The sequence below is a fragment of the Strix aluco genome, chromosome 15 (assembly GCF_031877795.1).
Source record: "Strix aluco isolate bStrAlu1 chromosome 15, bStrAlu1.hap1, whole genome shotgun sequence".
NCBI classification, from domain to species: domain Eukaryota; kingdom Metazoa; phylum Chordata; class Aves; order Strigiformes; family Strigidae; genus Strix; species Strix aluco.
In genome coordinates, this window is record NC_133945.1 from 11315997 (window position 1) to 11339057 (window position 23061).

A 23061-nucleotide genomic window follows, 5' to 3' on the forward strand; every position below is an offset into this window, starting at 1 on the left:
GGGAACATACTCAACCTCCAGTCTCCCCTAAAAATGCTCTCTGATGTAGACTTTCTCTCAAAGACTAGGTGCTTCATCTGACAGAGCCCTTTTGATGTCTAATTAATTGATTCTATTTAAGGTAGTCAACAAATATTTAGAAGATTCTATATTCTGTTAGACAAATGCATGCACTTACCACCAACTTTGTTTTGCTGAGAATCCAAGTTCCAGGATCCTCCACAACAGGCCTTCTAGCTTACAAAGACGAAGACAGAAGCACATCTGTTCGTCACAGGAAGGGCAGGGCTAAAGCCTGCTTATCTAAAGAGTCTGAAAGTTCGAGATAACTGGTTTGCCCAAAAAAATCGTCCTTGCTTAAAAGTTACGTAATGAATATGATCCTAGTAACATTATGCAGTGAACACAAATAAAATCTAGTATGTATTATAGCTGATCTAGCAAAATAGAAAAAAAAAAATCATACATTTCAATTGTGTTCCTACTGATGCAGTAAAAGGCTGAAGCTGAGAAAGTTGAGTCTCAAAAGAACTTTAAAACTCAGGCTCATACAATGTCCACAGGAGACTCGGTAATAGTGCTTTTTCATAAAGGGGGTTGCAAAATTTGGATTATATAAATTGAAATATGGTAAATGATAAGCAGGGTCAGCATATTGTTGAAGTCCTATGTCCAGAACACTTTCTAGTAAAAAGACATAGTGGAGGATATCTAGTTTGTCACACGTGCATAAACAAGATCAGGCTGCTGTTTAACATGTCTCCAGAAGGACTATTAGAATATTCAATTCAAAAACCTCTCCTGGCTCTGAGGAAAAAACCTGGTTTGTTGGATGATGCGGAGATTTTTCTTTGGGAGGCATCACACAACGGACTGTTCTGAAAGATAACAAAAGTGTTCAACATATGCAGAAAAAAAATTCCCGGCCTGCTGAAGATACCAAGCTTGATGAATACTTCAGCTCTTACTGTGTACCAGCTTTAGAACATCTTGAAAAACTTTGACTAGATTTCACTTCACCTAAGAAGGTTCTCTTCCCTAACCCCACAGTCCTTTGGTGGACTTTCAAGGGGTTCTTTTGCTGAAGTGAAACTTTAGGCTATATTGGAAGAATCTGCTGCTCTGCAGCACTTTGAAACACTGGGTTTTTCTTGAGAAGAGAGTGTTGAATGAGGACTCTAAGGGCTCTGCTAGGATAGTTATGCAGTCTATTTCCAGTCTAATTAAATTGGCTTTTTAATAATCGATTGGACTAAGGAAATAATTTCACGGAAGCACGGAACAGCTGAGGCTGGAAGAGGCCTCTGGAGATCACGCAGTTCAAACCCCTGCCCAAGCAGAGTCAGGTAGAACAGGTTTCCCAGGGCTGGGATAAGACAGGTTTGGAGTATCTCCAAGGCTGGAGACACCACAACCTCTTCACTCCATTTAATGTCTTCTAGGGATTTTTATTTCGCTCACATTGCATCTTCTAAGAATTTCAGCTGACCCTCCAGTTATAGCGAGTTAAACAGTTAATAGTTTTCAGTCAACTAAAATGCTGCTCAATACAGGGATGGTTATATTTTGGCTTTTCATGAAAAGAAAAGACAACTTCAAAGACAGTACATATGATCTAAAATTACTATCCTATTCTACAGGAATGCAAAATAGCTTTCGGATCCATAACAAACTATGGAATTATTTTGTATCATTAGTGGAATTGTCCCTTTTTGGCAGAATTTTCAAAGCAACCTAGCATTTTACAGAGAAGGGGCCATGAGTTTGCATGACTTGCTTTTAAGCTAGGAATAAGACTGGTCTGGTGTATCTAGTCTCTCTCAAATGTTTCTTTAAGAATGCAAGTAGATATTGCTGTAAACAGATCGTGGTTTGGTTAACAATTATGTCATAAGTCTGAAAAGGTAAAGTTAGCTCAGAATAAGCAAATATGAGGACTTCCTACAGCATAAGGAGCATTACCAAACCCCACTGAGCCTGTTTTTAGAGTTGATACAAAGCCAAGGCACTTTGGAGTTAGAAGCCTAAGAACACTTTTTGTCTGTAATACAGATAATTAAAAAAAAAAAAAAAAAAATCAGGATCCTAATTTTCCATGATTTGTGTGTGCAATAAATAGCACATGACCCCACAATGACGTAGACAAGAATCTAGGAGCTCACTTACTTTATTACATAGCTGAGAATATAAGACAACACTAAAACTTATACACTACAAAGGTTTTTTAAAAAAAATAAACCAAGCTTTAACCTAATGTTGCAGAATTTCATTTCAATGTAATATGCAAACAAATGTTGCTTGCTTTCCAAGGCACAATGGTACAAACATCAAAACCGCAGATGTGATATTTAATACAAAAATATAAATACTGTTAATCTAAATGACAAAACAGCACATTTCCTCCTATGTATAAACCTTAATTTAAAAAGCTTACCTTTATTCTCAGTCATGAAATGTAATACAATAAGAACTATTCCTTTAGTGACACCTACTCAGAATATGTCCCTATTATACATGTGTATAACGAGTACTCAAAACATTACAAGGATTTTTCTGCATTATGCAAGAGAAGTCTGGGTGGTTTTTTTTCCTGATAAAACTGATCCTCACACATCTGACTCTGCAAAGTCTGATTTTATCCAGAGTTTGAAATGTTCCTTGAAAGACTGAGTCCTTGCTGAATCACATTAATAACTTTGATATTAAATTTATTTAACAAAGTAATAGTCATCTTTCTCAATTATAAATAGTGTCAAATTCCTGAAAAACATTCCTCCTTTAAACCTTGTATCTGAAAAACTTCCAATGCGAAGTGAATTAAAACATTGTTTTATTGCTAGCAAATACAAAGAACTGTTCAAACAGCAAAGAACACAGAATTGTGTCAATTTGACTTTTAAATGAGCTAATAGTGAACTTACAAAGAAAAACCAATCTATTTATTGCTCAGCCTTTCTTAAGCAAATGAAAAGATGAAAGTAATCCAGATCATACAGATTTCACATACAGTTCACTGAAAGGAATTTCCACACTGATTCATAAAGCTGACTCTTTGGCTGACTGAATGTGACGTAGCAGTTGGTTACAATAGACTGGTGTTTGATGCTTATGTACAACCCCTTCAATTTCTTTCACGAGCAGTTCTGGATATAAAACGCTTCCTTCTTTTAAAACTTCTGTAAAACAAAAATATGTTTTAGAAATCATTAGCCTCTCTGCATTTCTCTATCCAAGTTCTCTCAAACCAAAACCTAACCTGGATGCTATTCTTCTACAAGTTGTGCAGTCATGACAGCCTGACTCCTCCCGCATTTGCTGAGGTCTGTATTTTGACATTTACATGCTTGAACACAGAGCAATACACTAATAAATTCCAAAGAATCCATCAAGCAAGCTAGGATACGGTCACATCCTGCAATGGTTCGTGTCTACGCTCCATATCCTGTTTACCATCTATAAAGTCTTCCGGAACATCAGATGCACTGATATTCCCCCTCTGGTGAATGCTAGATAAAACATGACATTCTGCATACAGGTAAAAGGTCTGAGCGCATACTCACTGAAACCCAAAGGAAAGCTTCCACCCTGTTTGGATTAGCCTCTAGCTGTACGTGCTACTTTCATATAACACTTGAAAACATTATTAAAAAAGCATTGTTTAAAATGACTGCAAGTCTTACCTAGGACTGCATTTTGGATATTTTGATCCGGGTCATCGAGGTGTATCAACAGTTCTTGGTACAGAAACTCAATATGACTTTCCATAGCAGATTTCACGTCACTGTCCTCTAAACATTTAAACCAATTAGTTAAGGTGTGAGCAGCTGCCAGGCGTACATCACATGAAGCATCATCCAGACGCTTTAAAACTTCTGGAAAGGAGCATATACATATGTACATATACATAACCAAACAGCGCTGCGAACAGCAAAGTTATCTTTTGCATTTGAAAAAACAAATGTACTTTGTCATCACTGAAATTATTGTTGCATTTATGACATACTCTGTCTTTCGAACATTACAAATACCCGTAGTACATTCTTCCTAAAGCCACACAGTACATTGTTATTGGACTGTTGTCAAAAACGTTACAAAAATATACAACATTATTTAGATTAGTTGAACATTCTCTAGCACTTTTTCTAACAAGGTATTACAAATGTCTATTAATGCATTACAGGAGTTTAAGTATTTCTATGCTCTATAAAGCACAGCTTTTCTATCAAATATTACTGTTTCAGTGAATGACTGCATTGCAGACTATTTGAATATGCAAGATGCAAAGATGTACTTTGACAATTGTCTGATCATGAATTTCTCCAAAATAAGGATGTCTGTTGTTAGATCTCTACTGTGACATTTAAGAAAAAGTATCAGTCATTAAGAAGCTGAGTTTGGGAAAGTCCAATTTATGTGTATATATTTCTGAGAACATAAATCCTGTTACGTAGCATAGACTGTACTTCTGATTAATTGTTTAGCATTTAAACATCATCCTAAGAAGCACTACAAATAATAGCACTATTTGACATTACAGAACTCTAGATTAGGGTTTTCTTCGTCCTTTTTTTTTTTTTAATAAAAAAACCCAACCCACTACCTATTCAGCTCTATTTATGGTACAATTAAATGGCTTGCTCTTGGCACTCTGAAACACAGCAAGGAGAACAATGTGACTACCATTTATATAATGCATTACTGTTCTGCTTTCACTATAGTTAGAACATTATTTCACATAGTCTAAACTAGGAAGCAATGCAGATGAAATACTGGCAAGCCTTGCAAAGGCCGGAATATTGAGTGAAGTTCCATCTAGTGGTCTAATGCATAATAACGCTGGGAATACTGCTCAGTTCTGCTCGACTGGGAGCAAGGGCATTTCCAAAGGACATCAACTTGTCTGCAATATACCACCTCAATGAAATGAAATACTGCAGGCAAAAAGCTGCTACGGAAAGGCCTTGCAAGAAGCAAGCGCTGTTGGAGTCCCACTCAACAACGCCTACTCAAGTGTTTAACACCTTGATTTTCTAAAATGTATATGTGTACTTTATACACTTCAAACAGTTTCACTTATCAGTTTAAAACCACATCTTAGTCTCTGCAGGATTAAGACATTAAATTGCCTCTCATACATAGAAATGCTGCTAATGGTATGATTTTGTGCAGCACTTCACTTTTTCCATTTCCTTAATATCTATAAAATTACTCTGGGGGAGAATTACCCAAATAGTTAAAACACCAGATAAGAGAACACAGAAATAGCATTAGAATATGCGCATGGGAGTGAAATAAGAACTGAGAAACTGAGTCTACATAAAATCTGCCTCTATTTGCACCTCTAACTGTTTAAAGGCTCTTTGCTCTTTACGGGGGATTAAAGCCAGATGCCATAGTGCCATACAGCACCTTTTGTCACTCCCTAGTCTGTATTAGTGCTTTCACTGCTACCAGCTGCAGTGCATCTGCAGGTGAAGTGGACAACCTGCACAGCGAATCCAAAGCTGTAGAGTGACTGCCTACTGCTCCAGCACGATGCTTTTCACCCCAAAAAGCTAAGCTAACTATGATACTTCAGGTAAAGAAGCAACTGTAATTCTTCAACGTGGAAATCTTGATTAAAAAAATCTTTTATAAAAATTAAACTTTTACACTTACCTGTGTAAGTGGTGGTAAATTTATCTTCATCAAACTGCCTCCCACAGACTTTTAAAAAAACACCAACAATACGACAAGCCATCAATCGAGTAATTTTAGAGTCTTCATCCATAGCGGCAATGATTTGGGGCATTAGCCCATCTTTGACCGTTAAGATCTACAATTAACAGGAAAAGCATAGAAGAACAGCAGGTTCTCAGTCACTCTAAACCAACCAGCTTAGTGGTTATATCAGTTACCATTAGGTCTGAACGATACTGGCTTGCTTAGTTTCAAAACGAAAAGTTAACTATAAAAGTTAACCTGAAAATCTTGGAAGTTACACAGCTCTATTTTTGCTTCTAAGCAAGCTTGGCAAATGAAAATCCACCAGTCGATCATCCAGTTCATGAATGCTCAGTATATATGCAGATGAGTTTTATGTAACTTGTAAAAGCTTTAAACTTACTTGCCTTTTTATTTTTAAAAAATTGTTGGCAGAACTTTAAATAATTTGGAGATGAGGATTATGTGTATATACCAGTAGATGGTGCTCTTATTCTAAAAGGAAGCATTTAAGTAAAGACTGTTGTAAATACAGTATTTTAGTGAGTTTCATAATTTGACTTCAATATGTACCTTTCTTATACATTAATGCAAAAACGGCATTAAGGCAGTGATCCAGAAAAAATGTTTAACTAGAACAGTAGTCTCTGATATAAATGTTTCCAGATATGTGAACTCAACTAGTTACATGTGTTTAAGCACTTTGTTCAGTTAAGGTCTGTTTTAAAGACAATAAGGACTATGAACATTTAATAACATTTTAATCACTTTTTTTTTAAAATGTCCTTATATTTAACACATTTCCAGTGCATCATTTGCAAATGCTATTTTTGTTAGCAAATAAGCTTCAAAAACCCCCTCAAATTCAATTCATCCTTAGTCATTACGGTGATTAACGTTTCTTTAAGTGTACTCCTTGTTAGTTCTCTCCTTTGGTTTCTACAGATACCCTTCAAGTTCCATCTCAAGTCCTGCTGCCTTTTCCAGGAATCTTCTAGATTTTTTTCTCCGAAATGGACCTGTGGGCTCCAAGGCAACAAGACAACTTGTCTTTGCCGCATTACACAAAAGCCTGTCCCGGCCAGCTGCAGTGCTGCCGCAGGTCCAATAACGTCACGCACCCAAGTTGTTGTGCTAACAGTTAGTATTTTGTGCGACAGAACGGACATTAAGCTAGAACAAAGATGTACAAAATTTGACAATGGTGAGTTCTACAGCCTACCAGATTGCTGGCCTCAGGTCTCTTATCAGGATACCATTGTCCCTCCACTACTGATCGTTTCAATTATCAATACTCAATTACAATTAATGAATTTTATTATGAAAACTACACATCCATCTGAAAATATTACTTACAATAAGGATTTATTCTTTTTTCCCCCCTTGCATTTATTTTATCTTCCTGCCTAAGATTTCAAAGTACATTTGATGAGAGAGAATTTACCTCTTTTGGTGAAAGCATTTCACAGTGAATAAGAGCCCAAAGGCACGACACAGCTGTAGTGCGGATGGCAGCTGCTGTTCTTCCAGCATGCCACTGCAGATTAGGAGCCAGTATGTCTTTTATCACAGTCTCAAGGTAGCTAGGGAACAGCCTGAAGCCAAAAATAAGAAAGCAAAATAAAGGTTCATGAGAAAGTGATAAAGAGACTGACAGGATGTAAAAGACAATTTTCTGTCATAGAAACACAGGCAGAAAAGGAAAAAAAAAAAAGACTCTGTAAAAAAATAAATAAAATCTTATAAGCCAATGTGATTATAATGTATGTGATAAGCTTTTCATAACTTAATTTTTCTAGATAATATTTAAACAAATACCTAACATTCATGGAAAGGGGAGGCTAGACTTTCTCCCACTTCAGACGATGCCCATGACTCACTGCGTTATCTTGGTAAACTACTTACCTTCTCTCTGTCTCATTTTCTCCGTCTGCAAAGTGGAGATAACACCTCATATGAATGCTGTGAGGATTCATTAATATTTGTAAGGCCCTTTGAGACTGTCCAGTGAAAAGTATTTATAACGTGAAAAGTATGAATGCTCTTGATGAGACCTGAGCTAGTGATACTGCAGGGAGTCTACACAGCCTACTTCAGCTTTCCCTTGGCTCAGAAACTCGTCTCCCTCAAGGATGAGAGGTCCTGTAGGATTTTCTGATGGTGCCAGTCCCAATACTAGTTTGTTTTCATTACAAACACACAAATCTGGTATTTTTGCTGATGCTTCTTCCTCCTCCTCTGTTGAACGGGTTATTATAATGCTGAAAGTTGCTGTGAGTCAGCGATTCCAATAGGCAGTATTCCCTCGCACTCACTTAATTCCAGCTCAAACAGCTTTAAATTAAGAAAAAAAGATATAGATCTTACACACAAGTTAAAAATGACTTTGCTGCATCAAAGGGACATATGTGCCTGGCTGTGACTAGATAACTAAGGCTCAGGTTATTCACTGTGCCCCTCTGCTTTAAAAAGCAGCTGGCAGCATGCAAAACGGATTGAAAAGTAACGGGCTAAATCTACCCTGACTTGTGTCCCACTCTATTCAAACTTCCCGCAGATCTGGACTGCGGCCACCCAAGTGCAAAACAGCACATCACACCCCTGGTGCTTGGCAGAAAGGGAACAAACTGTTGCTGACTTTTTTCTAAGAGTCGTACATTTCCAGGATGAATAAGTTGCTCCTACAGAGATGTGCCAAGCCACAGGAGGAATATAATGGCTAGATGTTAACAACAAACAAAAATCACCAAGTACTTTTACAAAAATCCCCACAATAGCAAAACAAAATCATCCAGCAATGATAATCCAGCAATTAAAAAATTCTATAATAATATTGCATTGATGTAATAAGAAATGTAATTTACTTATTTCCTGCAGCTACCCACTGCAGTCAGACCATGTCATCCAGGTATAATCCAACTAAAGTATGACCAGCTAGCCTGCCAGACCTTAATTATCTATTGCACACACAAAAACCTGAAACTCTCAACATGATGAAAATAGATACACCTGGCTGCTGCTTAGCTCCTTGGCTAAGGGAGCACTCAGTGTCTGAGAGTCAGAGATCCATTCTTGCTTCCCGTCCAGCAGATGGCACTTAAGATTCAGTAATAACAAGAAAACTGATGTCCCATTAGGCACACATAAATTTGTCAAAAACCTTTAGATTTACTATTTTAAATACATTTTTGAGAATAATTTTTTATTCAAAAAGTTGCCAGAAAAAAATATAACTAATGATCACTATCATTCTGAATTTCCTTTTAGCTCCAAAGCTAAAAAAAAGCTTTGTGCTATTTGTGCTACTTTGCTATCTGATCAGTAGTTGCTTCTGTTTTTAATAAAGCTTTCTGCCAAATTGCAAAGAAAAACCAATCTGTCAAAACATAAAGGTAAATTCCATCAGCATTATGTTAACCATAATGCTATGCTATTTGTGAGAATATCTGTTCTAGTGCCTTGAAAGAGAATCAGTAAAGCACTATCTGGCAATTATCTGACTCAGTCATGACAGACTCAAACAAGATTAGATGACCACACAACTGTGTTTAGTGTAGTAACTGCAAGCCTTTCTATCTAAACTGTTAGAATGTTTTTAAGGAGCTAAAGAAATTACTGCCAGCAGGGAATGCGATTGTGTAACCAGAACTTATTACTGCTTCACTACACTATCTCTCATTACCATTAAGGTATATTTTTTGCTGTTGCCGATGCAATTAAATTCTCCCTCTTTCCATTTTCAGATCTTACTGTTGCAAACTTATGTAAGTTAATTCTAAAAGTGAGCCATTTCCATGAGAGAACATACCCTGTCTGTGCTATCTGTATTTACAAAGTTGAGTCTTTATTCTCAACTGGATATGAAATAACTAAAACGTGATCTGTTCATACAATAAGACCTAGTGCTTATGCAGTTATAAAAAGCAGAGCTTGGGTTTACATTAAGATTGCTACCGCCATTTTATGGACTTACATACTTAAAACTTTCATTCCATGTTAATTATTTTTTATACATTTTTGTTCTGGATTGGCTCCTTTTTCTGCTTTTATGACACTGCTGCACTTGGCTTTATAAATTTGTGGATTGTTGACTTTGGTTTTTTGTGTATGTTTTTGTTTTTTCCAAGCTTAGTATCCTAAACTCAGGTAATTCAAAACAAAACTGGATTTGCTTTTACAAAATGTTTTGCAAACAACTCTTCAAACACAAGAACTTTACATGTTACTTCCTACATTAAAACATTTGCTGTGACAATGATAAGTAGAATCAAGACTTCAAAGAGTCATTTAGCTCCCTCTACTGCTTTTTAGTTTCTGAAGATAAGCCTACTGGTAAAATCCATTGCATTGCTCTCATTGTTAGAGGACGGAGAGCCTCATTCTGAGTTAGACTGGGCCATCCTTGGCCAAGAGTTGTTCATACAAACAGGTCTATTAACCTCACGGGACATATCTAATCTTGACAAAAGGCCACTCAGTCATACTGCTCTGAGCAAAACAACTTCCATCACTGCCATCTCTGAAGAGCTGATGTGATGTGTGGCTATAGTTGCTGAAAATATTACTTTGAAACATATTCTATTTTTTCCACGCTGATAATTTCCCTTTCCTGGGAATCCTAGTGAAGCTGGCAGTCCAGTGAGTTGGTTTTCTTTCTCCCCTCTTTGGCTCCATTATTTACCCAAATGGTTGGGTTGCAGATGAAAGATTTTCTTATTCATCCTATTTACTTTGACTACTGCCAAAACAAAAGTTTACTCTTTGATGATGTTCTCCATATGGTCCTGCACTGCTCATCTCTCTCTACCAGCAATACCTACATGACCTAACAATATACTTACCTGACTACTTCAGAGACTTTCAGATAAAGAAGTGCTATCAATCCTACTGTACAGGTGAGAAACAAAGAATTAATAAGGCTCTGGGTTAATGCAGAAGTCCTGCCTACCTCCTAGCAACCCTAGTCAGGAACACTGTGGGTCAGGACTCTGTAGCATGTAATGTACCTGTTATACTGCTTAGATGCAGTCTAAATGATTTTCTGTAGATCACAAATGAGGGGCAGAACAGAGAATTTAACTCAGTTCTTCAAATTCTATTCTGCTGTAACCTGTAATGCTGTTTTTGAGGAAGAAGAGCTGGAGCCAGGTAACTGAAAATGTATAGAGGAGAAATGCCAGTGAGACTAACTTGTTGACCAGGTCTGAATTTGATTAAATACTCTGAAAGAATAAACATATTTGATGTTTTAAAAACCAATGCAGAAAATAATAAATGTGATTGTATGATAGATGAACAGAAGCTAATAATGTATTCTGCAGTAAATAAAGAGCAGTAAAATTAGTCCATAAAAGAAAATAAATAGATAGGAGAGAGTTGCATTAGCCATTTTTAGACTGAAATACGTTATTCCACACTTAATAAGCATCATTATTGTGTTCAGGGTGTGACACATGAGATGACATTTCTTGGCTCCATGGTCTTTGCGTTCTCAGTTAGACGATACAGATCTGAGATATAACAGATTAGCTTACAACTAGCCAGATCCTGGAACACTTAAAATAGTTTTCAAAGTGCTTGCTTTCTTTTAGGAAGATTCTTGTGTATCTAGATTGATCTTGTAACTACCACTCAGTTACATGATTATTTAAACAAGTAATCCACTGACTACAAAGAGATTTTTCACATGAATAGGGATTTTAACACTGAATCATGAAAATACAGAAACAGATAACAATACACCTAGCACAAAAGCTTTCAGTTGAAAAAGGTCAGCTTCATTATATTTCATCTTTAGCACACTAGCTCAAAATCTGTGAGGAGATGAGTTAGCAGGAATTCTTCAGCTCACCTGGAATCCCGCAATAAATGGGAACACCAGGGTTCCTGTTCCTCCTCCTCCTTCTCCCATTATAGGATGCAGGCCATGAATATACTAAATATATCTAAAAATGGTAAAAATACATCTACATTCATACTAACGTGGTCTCATGGAACCTGAATGAATGTTCAACATACCAGAACGCCCACTGAGTGCCAATTTGCTCATTGGAATCATGAAAAACTTTTAAGTATAAATGACCACTCCTATCAAAGTACTCTTAGGAAGAATGTTTCCTGTGATTGTTTCTGGTTTTTAAGAGTTAAAAATGAAAAAAATATGCATGAGAATACATTTACACACTAAATGCAGCAGGCACTGGGACAAGCAGAGCAGATATGGTTTATGCATTCAGGACAACTTTGCAGAGTGTTTACACTACTAGTAAAGCTAAATTAATAGTGACAAAAGAGCCCCACTGTTGGCATTGTTATAAATAGAGGGGTTTTATAAGCATCATAAATTATAGTTAGATTGTACTTGCAATGCATAAATAGTGCCAAGCAACAGGAGACTTCCATCTTCAGTCACTGAGAGTAATAATTCCTTATCAAACACCTGGTTTAATGCTTTTTAAACACCATGCTAGATCATGGGCATTTTTAACTGCCCATTTTTGGAGTGTTTTATTGTTTCCTTACAATGACTATAGGCAAAGTTTAGGGATTTAGAAGTTTGCTGGAAGAAAAAGAAAAAACCAAGATACTACCCCTCCCCTCCATTTATTTCCTAAGCATCCCCATTTTAGCTTTCAAACATGTATTCTTTTCAACTATAGCTCTTTATTTTTTGAAAACTATCCAGATCTGCATGACATCCATTTTAATTCTCCACAGTGGCAGAGGTAGGAAGACTACAGTGGAGGAAGTCCAAACTTCAATTTATTTATATTTTCTTTAAATTATTGCACTCCGCCCTTCTAAACATGGTTATAAAATACAGCAAGAAAAATCTGCTGTAGAAGATGGTGGGAAAGTCTTTCTTCTTCCAGACATGTTAACATGGACACAATTATAGGGGTTAAATAACTACCATGGTCATTACTTTTTAATGCCACTGTAGTGTTCAAACAGCTGTGTGAAATTAGAACTCTACTTACCCCTGAGAATTGACAGTTTCACTTGCTTTCTGGAGCAACTGTGATAAAATAGTGAAAAGTTTTAACCGCATCTGGGGATCTTTGTTTGGCTGAAGACATGTCTTAAGAATGAGAATAAAGTTATTCAGAGCTTCACCTATGACAGGACCTAGAAAATAAACATGTAACTTATTTCAGGGTACTAATAAGTTCTATTTAGATGTTTAATATGTGAATGCATTAAGATTTGTAATACGCCTGGTATTAAAATAGTACTTAACTTTCCACTCTTGTATGGCAGCTGTTGATGTATCCATGTTACATCGTATTAGGCAGTGCACAAATACCCAAGCTAGTTCTGCATGGGCTCAAGTACCCCCAGTCTTAGCCACAGCACCATGGTGCTCCCTGAAGAACATTTACCCCAGATCTCATTTAGCCACCTTGGTACTGCTGTACTGCCTTGCGTTATGTAGCATGGACATATCAATGACACCCGCTCACTGCTGGAACCAGCAGTACAAGATGACATTTTGGGGGGAGGATTAACGCTGCTCACGATGTAGCTCTGAAAGCTCGAGGGTCAGCACAAAGTTTTTGTTTCATTGAACTTAATGAAAATTTATACTGAATCTGGTATGACCATGACACCACTCCAAACAGCAGTGTTAACTATGCTTTTTTACTTCTTTGACATTTTTCCACATGCAGCATTCAAGGAAAGATGCTCATGACTCCCAGAGGCACAGGAAAGGGCATTTGAAATGGTCAGCCTCAAAACCTGGATAACAGAATTACTGCAGCAGTATTCTTTCTCCATATTTAAATAATGCTTATTCGCATTTTACAAGAGAATCTAAAATATCATCAATTTTAGAAGCTGTTTGAAACAAAAATATTTTCCAAATTCATTCTCTAGTTTGGTAACATTTCACATCCCATAGTAAATTGTTTTCATCACTGAACAATAAACAAACAAAATCTTAAGCTGTTATCCCAACATTTGAAGAAAAGATTTTCCCAAAACAGAAGGAAGTTTGTGCCTTTCTCCTTGATAACAGTTAACATCTGCATGGTTTTAAAGAGGAAGAATACATAGAGGCTGTACACATGCTTTATTCTGCAAGCTTCTTGCTGTAGGATGCTCTTTTAGCTTTATGTTTGCAATAAACTACTCTCCTCTAGGATCTTCTTCAGCTTTGCATCCTTGTGATGCACATTCCATTCAACTCCAGTGACTCAGAAAATCCTCCCAGAAGGAGACACAACACTGGCATTTCTGATGACAAGAATATTCCTCACACATGGAATGGACAGATTGAAGTATTCAAGATTCCAAACGAAGTTCAATAGCATTTAATAATATCTGGAAATATAATGCTTAAAATAATAATACCCCCCCCCAATCTTCACTGTCTAGACTGAAGCAATACAGGGTGTTGAACTGCAGTTTGCTAAATTTCTGTGCCAACAAATAGGTCTTTATTTTCACAGCATTTATTCAAAATACATTGCTTCATGTGAGTTCTGAGACATTTAAAAGATACTACTATTATATCAAACTGATAACAGCAAATTCAACAGATGGAAAATAAACAAAATAAACTACATTGCTAATTTCGGCTTAAGCATAAGTTCCTGAAAAACAGTAAAAACTGAGAAATTTGAAATGAATAAACCTGATTAAATTGATTAAAAACAACAGTATGTGTGGGAATGAAAACAAAGAAAAAAAAAATAGCTCTAGGAGCTGCTGTGTCAGACAGAAAACACAGACAATAGCATATTACCAGTGCTGGGTGCAAGCCAGAATGTTTGCCCAGACATTTGATGATTTATTTAGCATTAAGGAAAACAGAGACAACTGTCTAGAAGTCTCTCCGTCATGGAAACGGGAGCGCAAATATACAGAAAAGTTAGCCTCTCAAAAAACTTCTTTGTTCTTTCCACAGATGAAAAAAAGAAAAAGTACTTACACTGATTGCTGCAGAAACCAGCAAGTGGGTGCTTCACATAGGTTTGTGAGGCTTTTTATGAGATTCAACGATCAAACGCAGAAGATACAGTCCCTTAAAACATACCTGTCCACAATTTAACTATCTGCAGTAGCAATAATAATATTTTACCTGTAGCTGAAGTAGCTGTCTACATCCCCTTTTTAACTAACAGAAAGGAAAAACCAAATAAACAGGACTTTCCATTTTAATAATCTTAAAATGGGTGTCTAGGTGACCAGAACTGCCTGTCCTTGCATCCCTTGCCTGTAGATGCAATCTGGAGAGAGCACCGGAGGAACGTTCACTGTGCAGATCTGAAGCTAGGTGGAACGTACGCCAAAGTGTTTCACTAATCTATACACAGCAATGTGTTGAAGAACATAAGTAAGAAAATGTTTCTACAGAAAGATAGTATCTTTCATGAGACTAGTGAATAGATGGAAAAAATACATCAATTTCTGGACACATAAGGTACATCAGTTCATCTCTCCGTAATCTTTACCTATTTCATTTACCTGAAAGTGTACTTTTACAGAAGTGCTTTTAGTATGCTCCTTGCAGCCAAGGAGTCTTTCAGAATTTGAGCTGCTTCAACACTTTTGGTTTTGTTTTCCATTGTAGTCTTGTGAAGTTTCTGAATATTACACTATTCATTATAAAACATAATGTGTCCACAGGCTATGGAGATTATTACTTTATTTTTTTTAGAACTACTAAATAAGTCGTACCTGAATGGGTTGCGATGACATCTAACTGTAATATTTCTGGAGAATAGCATGTCCAACAATCACATGATATCGAAACCCATTCCATAAGCTGAATTATATGCTGTTTGTAGAGATAAAGAAAGCTATCCAATCGCTGCACTTCAGCCAATGAAGACATTGTTTCCCCTACCTGTTAAAACAGAGACAGGATACTTTATCTTAACTGAAACAATGTTAAAAAAAAGAAAAAAAAATTTAAAACTCATAATTATACTATAAGAACAAAAGGGACACAAGATTTCCATAGTTTCTACGTGGACAATCAAGATTGATATTTAATGTCTGCCTATACTACACCTATTAACTTTTATTTAAAGTGAAACATTTGTCCTGAGTTCAAGATGAAATCATAAGGAACACAGCAATGTAACAGAAAAATGAAAGCATCTCTAATCCATGTGAAAATCTATCCAAAAAACTAACCACATAATAAAAAACCTCTTACTAGTTTTAAAGATGTAGTGATTTTCCTCCTTAATTTAAGAATGCTTTAAAACATTAACATAAAGGAAATTTCTTGCAATCCTATCTAGCAGGCTATGGCAGCTTCCAAAAACTATTGCTGTTACAGCTCAGAGAAGACATGGTATTTCCCTTCCTGCCCTTCCCCCTCAATTTTAATTATGCAAGATGCTTTCTCTTTACAGTAGCTGGGTAGGTTAATTTTGAAATTCTCAACTTCTGTTGCTTAGAAGTACTGAAATTCACTGCTACATTTGAAATACCTTCTTCATATTTACTTTTAGACTATTCCATGAGACAGACAAATAAAACATGTACAAAGAAAACACGTAAAAAGAACTACTAAATGAATTCCACACATGATTATACTTGGCAAGGAAGCATATAGATTTTCTTAATCACTTGTAGCAGATGTGTTTCAAAGCAAAGGAAAATCTGCTCTGACAGTTCTTGAAGATCCCTACCAGAGGTACAAGACTTCTCTAAGGAAGAGATTAAAAGCATGTTGGAAGCAGCATCCAGAGTCTTAGCGATTTCAGTGGACAGTGAATCAAGAATTGGGGGGAAGACACTGTTAGAAATCCCACTGAGAAATAACGTATGTCGTCAGCATGGCCAGTTCTAGCAGGGAAAGATACAGTGCAGCGCTATGCGTGACATCATTTGACTCTAAGTGGTGCAGCAGAGCTACAAATTGTAGTCATATTTTTAAGCTGAACTCAACCGCACAAGTTAGCTGAAACATGTCTAGGACCTTTACAGTTTTACAGACTAATCACTTGCCAGACAAAAGATGTTATTATGGAAGTACCAGATGTGGAGAAAATAAATGAGATTTCTAGGAAAAAACATTTAAAAAAAAAAAAAAAAAATCAGGATTTGCCAAGGACAAAGGTTACTCTTAAAGCGGGTTTGCCTCCCTCAAGAACAACAGATTTCTCCTTTCTGGAGCATTCTGCCAGCCAGCCAAAACAACTCAGAATAACTTATATGTAAAATATTAATTTATCTGTAAATTAATGGGACCATTTTACATGACAGAATGTCTAAAGACAGAAACCGTTCCCCATTATTAATCCCACCACAATCTGCAAGATGTTTTCTTTTCATTGAACAAGACACAGAATAATACATTTTTCACAAGCGATTTAAAATAAACTCTTTAAATAGTTTCAAGAGTGCAATTAAAAAAAAAATTAAATATGCCAATAGACAGATGCATATCTTCTCATTAAGAAGTGTCTCACAGTTAAAAAATAATAAAATAGCAAGGGTGATTTTCTTTCCTGTATTTGAAAGCTAACAAGTCTAATAATACATTATTTCATTATTTTCATGCTAATAATCAACGTGTGCCAGAAGAGCCAAGATAGCACAGACCACTGGTAATAAAACGTTATCTTTAGCTCACCAGTTAAATCACTGACAAGCTCAATACATGCTGAACAGACTTGTAACAACTGCTATGGCTTCAGTCTACTTGGGGCAGTAAACTGTACTCCTCATCAGGACACCGAAGTGCTCAGTTGGTGGTCTTGATCTTTTTCCTTAGCCCTAAGCAACCAGAAACACTGATGAACACAAAGCAAAGGGGCCAAAAATCAAGCAAGACTGAGTGTTCACAATCAGGTCACAGCACTTGTGGTCTCCGCTGTCTCTGTGATCTCCTGTCCCCTTATAGTAAAGCCTGAATTGAAGTTCTATAATGCAAATTTTTGAATAATTTATGTTTACACTCATATATATCCTGAATACAGACTTCTTTTCCAAACAACAAATTTATACTTGTAAAGCTAGCTGGAATACATTTGTTCTATATGATCTTAAACTATTTTCAAATGGATTTCTTGCCTTCTGCAAGGTGTACAGATCACTTTGAAGTTTTAGAATAGTGAGTAACTGGGGACAAAAAAAATTTAAAGAAAGGATTCTCACCCAAAGTACTGGCAACTTTAAAAATCATCTGTAATGGCAGGAACATCTTAAACCTTTAATAAACCTGGGAGATAAATCCTGATTTTCATATACAGAAAGTTAATCTCCATGAAACTGCTTTCTTTGTAGGAGTATGAATTTGTAAGGTTTTAAATGGACATTGATGACTTCATAGGCAACTGTAGGGCTAAACAGACAAGATAGTGCAAAACATACCAGATCCATCTGTCCGAGGCTTACATGGACAGATTGCTAAAAAAAACCAAAACCAAAGCCAAAACAAACCCCCTGAAAATCCCACCCTCACACTGGCTCTCCATGAGACAGATCTTCACGCCGTACCTCTCTGACCTGCAAAGTTTTTTCAGTACTTGTTTCAAGCTTTGTTCTACTTTACTTCTTTGAGAATAGTTTCTAAGTGTATGCCTTCTTGGAGGCAGCCTGTCAGCTAAGGGGCCATAAATACCGATGCTACACATGCCATTGGAATACCATGCTTGGAAGCAAAAGAAAAGGAAGTAGAATAGCCATTGCATTTAAGGCGCACATTTGAAAAAAGACAACTTGGATAGGTCACAATTGTACTACTTGAGGATGGCTTGCTGATTTATTTGATAGTTAGCTTGAGGAAGAGAGAAATAAGGGGGTGAGATAACGTTTAGCCAAAAAAGCTCATCTATTATCAGGGCATCTACAGATGGTCTTGATTTTAAAGCATTCCTGAAACATTTAAACTTTTGGTTCCGGTGGGGAGGTAAAAAGGTCAGCTACTGTAAAATCAGTCTGATCTTTGTCTAAAGATAAAAAAAATTTATTATGAAACTATCACTTTTAAGGCTAGTAGTGCTCTTCATCTATAGGTGAATTGGTCTTTAACAGTCAGCGAGTTTTTTCCTGGCCACTTGTATGCTCCTGTGTATAACCTAACATTAACAATAATCCAGTGACTTATATCCACCTAAAAAAAAAATCATCAACAGTTCAAGCAGCACCAACAGCATGGCCAAAGCTTTGCAGAATCCAGCAACAAGCTCTTGAACACCTCCTGTCCCAAAACTTTACCTAAACCACGGCCCATCCATCCAAGTAAAGTGTTCTTCTAGGCCAATAGCAGCCCTTGTCCAACTGTGAGTTTTCCATGCTCTAGTAATGTACTTCAAGCCATCTATTCTAAAATGTAATCTAAACACACTTAAAAAAAAAAAAAAAAATCTAGTTGTAACTATAGCCTACTGACCCACACTGGGTGCCTTTGGCCACAAACTAAAACTGATTTCTAGCTAGGAAATTTCAGCTAGGAAAAAAGATGAGGAGACAGACAGAGGGTACAGTCAAGGTCATGCAACACCAAGTCATTTCAAACTCTACCAATCTTTGTGGATGAGCTCTTAGTTAAGGATTTTTGTGGTTTAAACCTACCGGCAAGACAAATAATTATGGGTCTGTTTAGGCAAAGTATCTTATCAACAGTAAAAATCAGAAACACAACAAAATATTAAACCAGCTCATGGTTTACCTTTTCTTTAAGGTGCTCAGAACATGGTATTGCCATTATTGTCACCAAAACTTTCATTAGCTGGAAGCTAATTTCTTTGCAGTCTTCCTGGCATACTTCAATCAATGCTTGTACACAGTAAAGCAACTGCTCCATATAAAAGACCTGTTTTTTAATAAAAGCATACATTTATTATGTTTTGTTATAAAACATAACATTCTCTTTAAGGGAATGATACAGGAAATGACAATAATAAAATCTAAGCACTGTATAAACCCCTAAATTGGTAATATATTGATAACTTCGCTCGTTCTTTTGATTACTTACATTCTACTTCTTATAGACTACAACATAATCTTCCTCCCACACCGTTCGTTCATATTTACCTTGTCCTGTTAACAAAATAAATGACCCTGCTCTTAATCACACAATTCCTCCACTGTGAATAAAAACATCAAAGCATTTTGGAATGCTTACCAACTGTACTTTCTCATTCTGAAGCGCAATTTGTTAATTAATAACGTATTTTTACAAGTCTTTCAAATATAATTCCATGTTTGACTATTTTGAATGGAACAATAATGGTTAAATACATAAACCAAGAAAACCCGAGTGCCTGCTTTTATCTCAGCCAATTTATCTCATTTGATGCAATATAATGCCTGTCATCTTGATTCAACTGATACCAGCTGAAGTGAACATTCTTGTCAGTTAGTTTGCAGTAACTTCTATGATAAAGTGCATCAGATATTCCACGACACTGTCAGATTACATTCAATGAACAGAAGGGACCACTGTTACAAGTTTACTTCCAAAAAAATAAATCAAGTCTAGGAATAGGTTAGCTATAAATGTTATTAATCTCATGGACATGGTCAATCCTTAGCTAAAGAGTGTCTATGCTGTATTTGCTGTTAAAATAAAGAAAGATTGTTTTCCAAGACCAAAGGCTAGAACAATCCCACCAAATGCTTCAGCTGCAGATCAACGTATCAACTCTATCTAATGCCAAATGGAAGTGGAAGCTTAAGAGCTCACAGCAATTTTGCAGATATACTTCAGGGAATTGTTATTTGGACAATCAAGTTATAGCGATTCCAGTTATATGAGTTTCTAATCATCACAGGCTTCATAGAGATTAAGGTGAATTCCTGTATCACTGGTACATACTCCACTAGGAAAGAAACCTAATGAGGGAAGAACTTCAAACGTATATCTTACATTGGCTGAAAAAGACAATTACGCTAGATTCAGTCTACATGCATGAATAGCGATTTTAAAGGGAAGTCTGCATCTGACGTGAAATCAATTTTCTGAAGGCACAGCACTGGCCCTTTTTTGGTCATCTTAAGAGCAGAGGCCTAACAAACTTTTGGTGGAATGAAAGCTGGGATTTCATTTGTGGGGGAAATAGTAGAGATTACTCTTGTGCATCTCTGACAGATCTATTTCCACTTCTGAGCAACTGAAGAGGAAAAAAAAAAACTATCCTGGAAGTTAAAAATCTCCATTCCACATTGAAGAGAATTTCTCACCTCCTTATATAGCAACTGATGAATATTCTTCAAAAGCTAAAATGAAAATGGTCTTCAGGCTCAGCCATTAGTTAAGGGTACACTTGGGAGCAAATTTATAATTTATAAAGGTCTTCCTCCTAGATTTTCACTTAAAGAGAATCAACTAGGCCCAACAGTTTACAAAGCATGTTCCTAAATGTACACATAAGAGTACTGGTACCTTCCTTTTAAAATGGAGAACAATAATAATACAAAACAAAAAAAGCTATTAAGAGGGAATGTTTCTTGGGAAACCTGACGTGACAATTACAATGGACTGTGAAAAGTTTTCAGTTATTTTTACTGATGAGGATCAAAATATATGATCTTGTTTGGATTGTGAACACAAAGCATTTCAAAACATGGGCTAAATTCTGCCTCTGGATCTGCCAAGGTAGTCCTCTATTAGTACAGTACATACTAAACAGCTGCTTCTCTCCCTGTCATACCTTTTTGTTTTCCTCCCACTACCTGAAGCCTTTCACAGCCATTCTCAAACCTGAACCCACATCTGCTGAGAAGATGGACTGCTAGCAAGTTTTTGGGAATAGCAGATTTGACCAGGTGACCACAACATGGCTCAGGGAGGACAGGGAAGCTCCTGTTTTGTCTCAGTCTCATGTGCACAACTATATCCTGAGTTAGGGTGGTAAAGGTGTGCAAGGGAGAGATAGGAATGGGACCAGTTAGGGAGAACAAGGGACAAAATAAGTTGAGAGAACCACCGGTCCAAAACTTTGGTCTGTTGAGTATTTTCCAGTTAGCCTTACCTCTTCAGATCGTTGACAAACTCCAGCTTGTGACAGTGTGTTGCCAAGATTGGTCAAATGAGGCTGTAAGATTTCTTTTGGGCTACCTCGAATCACCGCAGTTAGAACCATTACACAAGAAGGCTTAGGTGTCTTCCCAAAGGCTGATGTGATTAATCTCAATGACACTTCAGGGCTGACAAACGTTCCAATCAATTCTGCTGCTTTCACACACTGAAAAAAGAACAGGAATAACTTCAGGATTTTCCTGAAAACACAAAGACCATTCAACATATCACGGGCATTTTCTTTTTATGATTCCAGCTGTTATTTTAAATGCTTCAGCAGTTGCCTTGAAGGCCTTTTCCACTCACTCAGTAATGATTATATGCATGAAGAAATTTTCTTGACATGTGTTCAGTAAGCACATAATAAGGCATGCAAGCCCTCTTCTCAGCATCAGACAAACTTCCATGAGAAACTACTGCACAGAAATGAAGTGTACAACTTTCAGTGTAATAAAGTCTCTAGTTTAGAAGAACCAGATGTTGCAGATTTAGTGGTTTAGCATTTTGTCCTCTAAATGCATGCTGAGGCATGCTCTTAATGCACTCACTACCCATCTATTAAAAGCAACAACAGTAAAACTGCGAAAGAGGAATTTTTTTGTTATCGTACTATATTTTGACACTGAGACTACAGATCTGGTTCAGCGTGAAAGCACTGCCATGGGGGAACCGCCCACTGCTTTCAATCTCTCGCTTCTTTAACTGAAAAGGCTTAAATTACTATGTATTCCCCATGATACTCATGCCCTTTGATCCCATCTCTGCCTTGCAGACATATCAGTATGTTGTATTCCACATGAAATACCATCACGCCAGAGTTTACTCCCTGACTGATGCCCAATATTTACAGTCAGGTGCATGAATAAAGATACAGTCAACTACTGTGCCATTACCTGTGCAACAGGAACATTTCTTCCTAATCCATTCATTTAATGGTTGGCTCATTTCCCCAAACATGAAAGCTTATTTCCCTTTGTATATAATTTTTAGTCTAGTGATTTACCCATGGATTCTTAATTGCTCCTAATTAATACTTGAATCATCCTAGGTTTTTTGTCTCAATGGAAACATGTAGCCATGAATTCTATAGTTTAAATCTGCACTATATATAGCTGTTGCTTTCCACAAGGGTGAAGACTCAAAACAGTTCTAACATACTCTGTGAAGATGTGAACGCTGTCTGCCTCCACTATTTGCCACAGAGAAAGAAAAAAACTCATAGTGCTCTGAAAACTGGAAAAGGACAATACAATTAAACAAATTCAAAAATAATTAATTCAAAAATACGAATTGATACATTTATATGGAACAATTTATCTACTCATTTTAACATGGGAAAAAGAAAAAAAGAAAAAAAGCTAAGAGACCAT

General features: G+C 36.6%; 2 protein-coding genes across 11 annotated transcripts in view; both read right to left on the minus strand.

The window, feature by feature from the left end:
* Nucleotides 1-303, minus strand: part of SUN1 (Sad1 and UNC84 domain containing 1) — a 36021-nt gene extending 35718 nt beyond the window's left edge. For 5 of the 10 annotated variants that reach the window (XM_074841137.1, XM_074841136.1, XM_074841135.1 and 2 more), the window contains exon 1: nucleotides 179-283. In XM_074841137.1, the coding sequence (XP_074697238.1) occupies nucleotides 179-264 (86 nt within the window). In that variant the 5' untranslated portion in view covers nucleotides 265-283. Of the gene's footprint in view, nucleotides 1-178 lie in introns of all 10 variants that reach the window. The other 5 variants (XM_074841141.1, XM_074841140.1, XM_074841139.1 and 2 more) reach the window with 4 other exon arrangements.
* A 1848-nt stretch (nucleotides 304-2151) lies between these two features.
* The window catches only part of DNAAF5 (dynein axonemal assembly factor 5), a 29614-nt gene continuing 8704 nt past the window's right edge, over nucleotides 2152-23061 (minus strand). Inside the window, exons 6-13 of the mRNA XM_074841423.1 lie at nucleotides 21645-21857; nucleotides 19340-19483; nucleotides 15388-15556; nucleotides 12684-12831; nucleotides 7148-7298; nucleotides 5659-5815; nucleotides 3681-3872; nucleotides 2152-3176 (exon numbers count right to left, since the gene is read on the minus strand). Of these exons, the coding sequence (XP_074697524.1) occupies nucleotides 3037-3176; nucleotides 3681-3872; nucleotides 5659-5815; nucleotides 7148-7298; nucleotides 12684-12831; nucleotides 15388-15556; nucleotides 19340-19483; nucleotides 21645-21857 (1314 nt within the window). The 3' untranslated portion in view covers nucleotides 2152-3036. The remainder of the gene's footprint in view (nucleotides 3177-3680; nucleotides 3873-5658; nucleotides 5816-7147; nucleotides 7299-12683; nucleotides 12832-15387; nucleotides 15557-19339; nucleotides 19484-21644; nucleotides 21858-23061) is intronic.